This window comes from Herpailurus yagouaroundi, unplaced genomic scaffold, assembly GCF_014898765.1.
Source record: "Herpailurus yagouaroundi ecotype Mexico unplaced genomic scaffold, PumYag 202, whole genome shotgun sequence".
NCBI lineage: Eukaryota > Metazoa > Chordata > Mammalia > Carnivora > Felidae > Herpailurus > Herpailurus yagouaroundi.
The window spans coordinates 2,894,174-2,895,680 of NW_024412433.1; the positions used below are offsets into that span (position 1 = coordinate 2,894,174).

The window sequence follows — 1,507 nt, forward strand, 5'->3', positions numbered from 1 at the left end:
GGGGGGGGGGCTGGCATGCTGCTATTTAAGGGTCAGCTGTCACTCCACATGTCTGCACTTCAACTCTTTCTCTTTTACTAAATCCCACGTATCAATTTGTCACTTGCCAAGGGCCCCACAGTGCCAGAAGAGACTGTCACGCAGGATCCTGTGTAAAGTCACATCTGCTTCCCACGGTTGCAACAGGCCCAGGGTTGTTACAGTGTCAGCCTGAGGGCACAGAGCTGACCTCCATTCCCTCCTGCCACCTGTCCCTACAGGGAGCCCCAGTCCTCTGTGAGATGCCGGGGAGGTCTGAACACAGGGGACTGAGGAGCAGGGCGGCAGCTGAGGACGGCGGCCGTGCCCGGGGCCGGGGGGAGGCTTTGCTCTGCCCGAACCCGTGTGAGCTCCCCGGTGTGGCCCCGATCTCTCCCAGGCCTGGAGTCGGCACTGTTCCCAGGGATCCTGAGCACCCACCTAGCCTTGCCCAGGTGGTGCCTGCCCCCCGTGCCCGAGCCTGTCCCACGCACCTGCAGGTACAGAACACCGTTTACGGAGATGGTGAAGAGCTCGCTGCTACTCTCCAGGCCCATGACAGCCTCCAGGGAGCTGCAGCCAAAATGGGAAGACCGTCAGCCTGCACCTCGGGCCCCACCAACCTCCTGTGCTCACAACCACGCCAGCAAACGACAGCCACCCAGCTCAGTGCAGTGGTAACAGCTGTCCTGGCCAGGTCTTCTGGTGGAGGGTGGCATCCAAACTGGATCCTCCAGAGGAGTGGGGACTGTCTCCACAGGGCCAAGGGGGTTCTGCGAGTGCCCAGAAAGGCAAGCCTGGGCCCAGGCCAGGGCTGAAAGGTCCTGGCCCTGCTGCAAAGAGGACACAGGCCGGTGCAGCTGGAAGTGGGGGTGTGGTGGCAGCAGTGATGCCAAAAAAGTGGGTTCAGGACAATCTATGGAAGGTTTCCAACCGCGGACTGGGAAGTTCTGAACTCTGTCTCCCAACTGCTGTGGAGCGCGCGCACCCGCTCTGTGCCTGGGATCCACTGGGGGCGCTGGGGATACAGAGGGTGCTGCCCCTTGCCCTCCGGGGTGCAGGTGCCACGGAAAGAGGGATCGTGTCAGGGAGTGGACGGTGAGAAGGAAGTTCACAGGCAGAAGAAGACGGGGACGGTGATGGGCTGCACGGGGACTGTGGCCTCCGGGTGACCGCGCAGGCGAGGGGAGCGGGGAGGCTGGGGAAAGTGTCGGGGTAAGCACCGTGCGCCGCCCCCCCACCCCCCGCTCCTGGAAAAGGATGGCCTGATGGGGCCGGGAGCTGACTTCGAGATGGGGAAGGAGGCGTAGGGTCGCCAGCGGCTGGTGCGGCGGCGCTGGCGGACAGGGTCTTTCCAAGCTGGGCAGCGCTAGGGTGGGGCGAGGGGACTGGGGGAGGGGGCGGGTCTAGTGCCGGAGTTCCCACCCCCCCAACTCACGCGTTGCGCTGGCACCGGGACTGGATGCAGATGAGCAGGCGCAGGCGGTCC

General features: G+C 64.2%; 1 protein-coding gene across 1 annotated transcript in view; it reads right to left on the reverse strand.

Annotated features, from left to right (window-relative positions):
* Positions 1–1,507, reverse strand: part of ERFE (erythroferrone) — a 7,730-nt gene that overhangs the window by 1,494 nt on the left and 4,729 nt on the right. The window contains exons 4-5 of the mRNA XM_040450336.1: positions 1,457–1,507; positions 513–591 (exon numbers count right to left, since the gene is read on the reverse strand). Coding sequence (XP_040306270.1) covers positions 513–591; positions 1,457–1,507 — 130 coding nt within the window. The remainder of the gene's footprint in view (positions 1–512; positions 592–1,456) is intronic.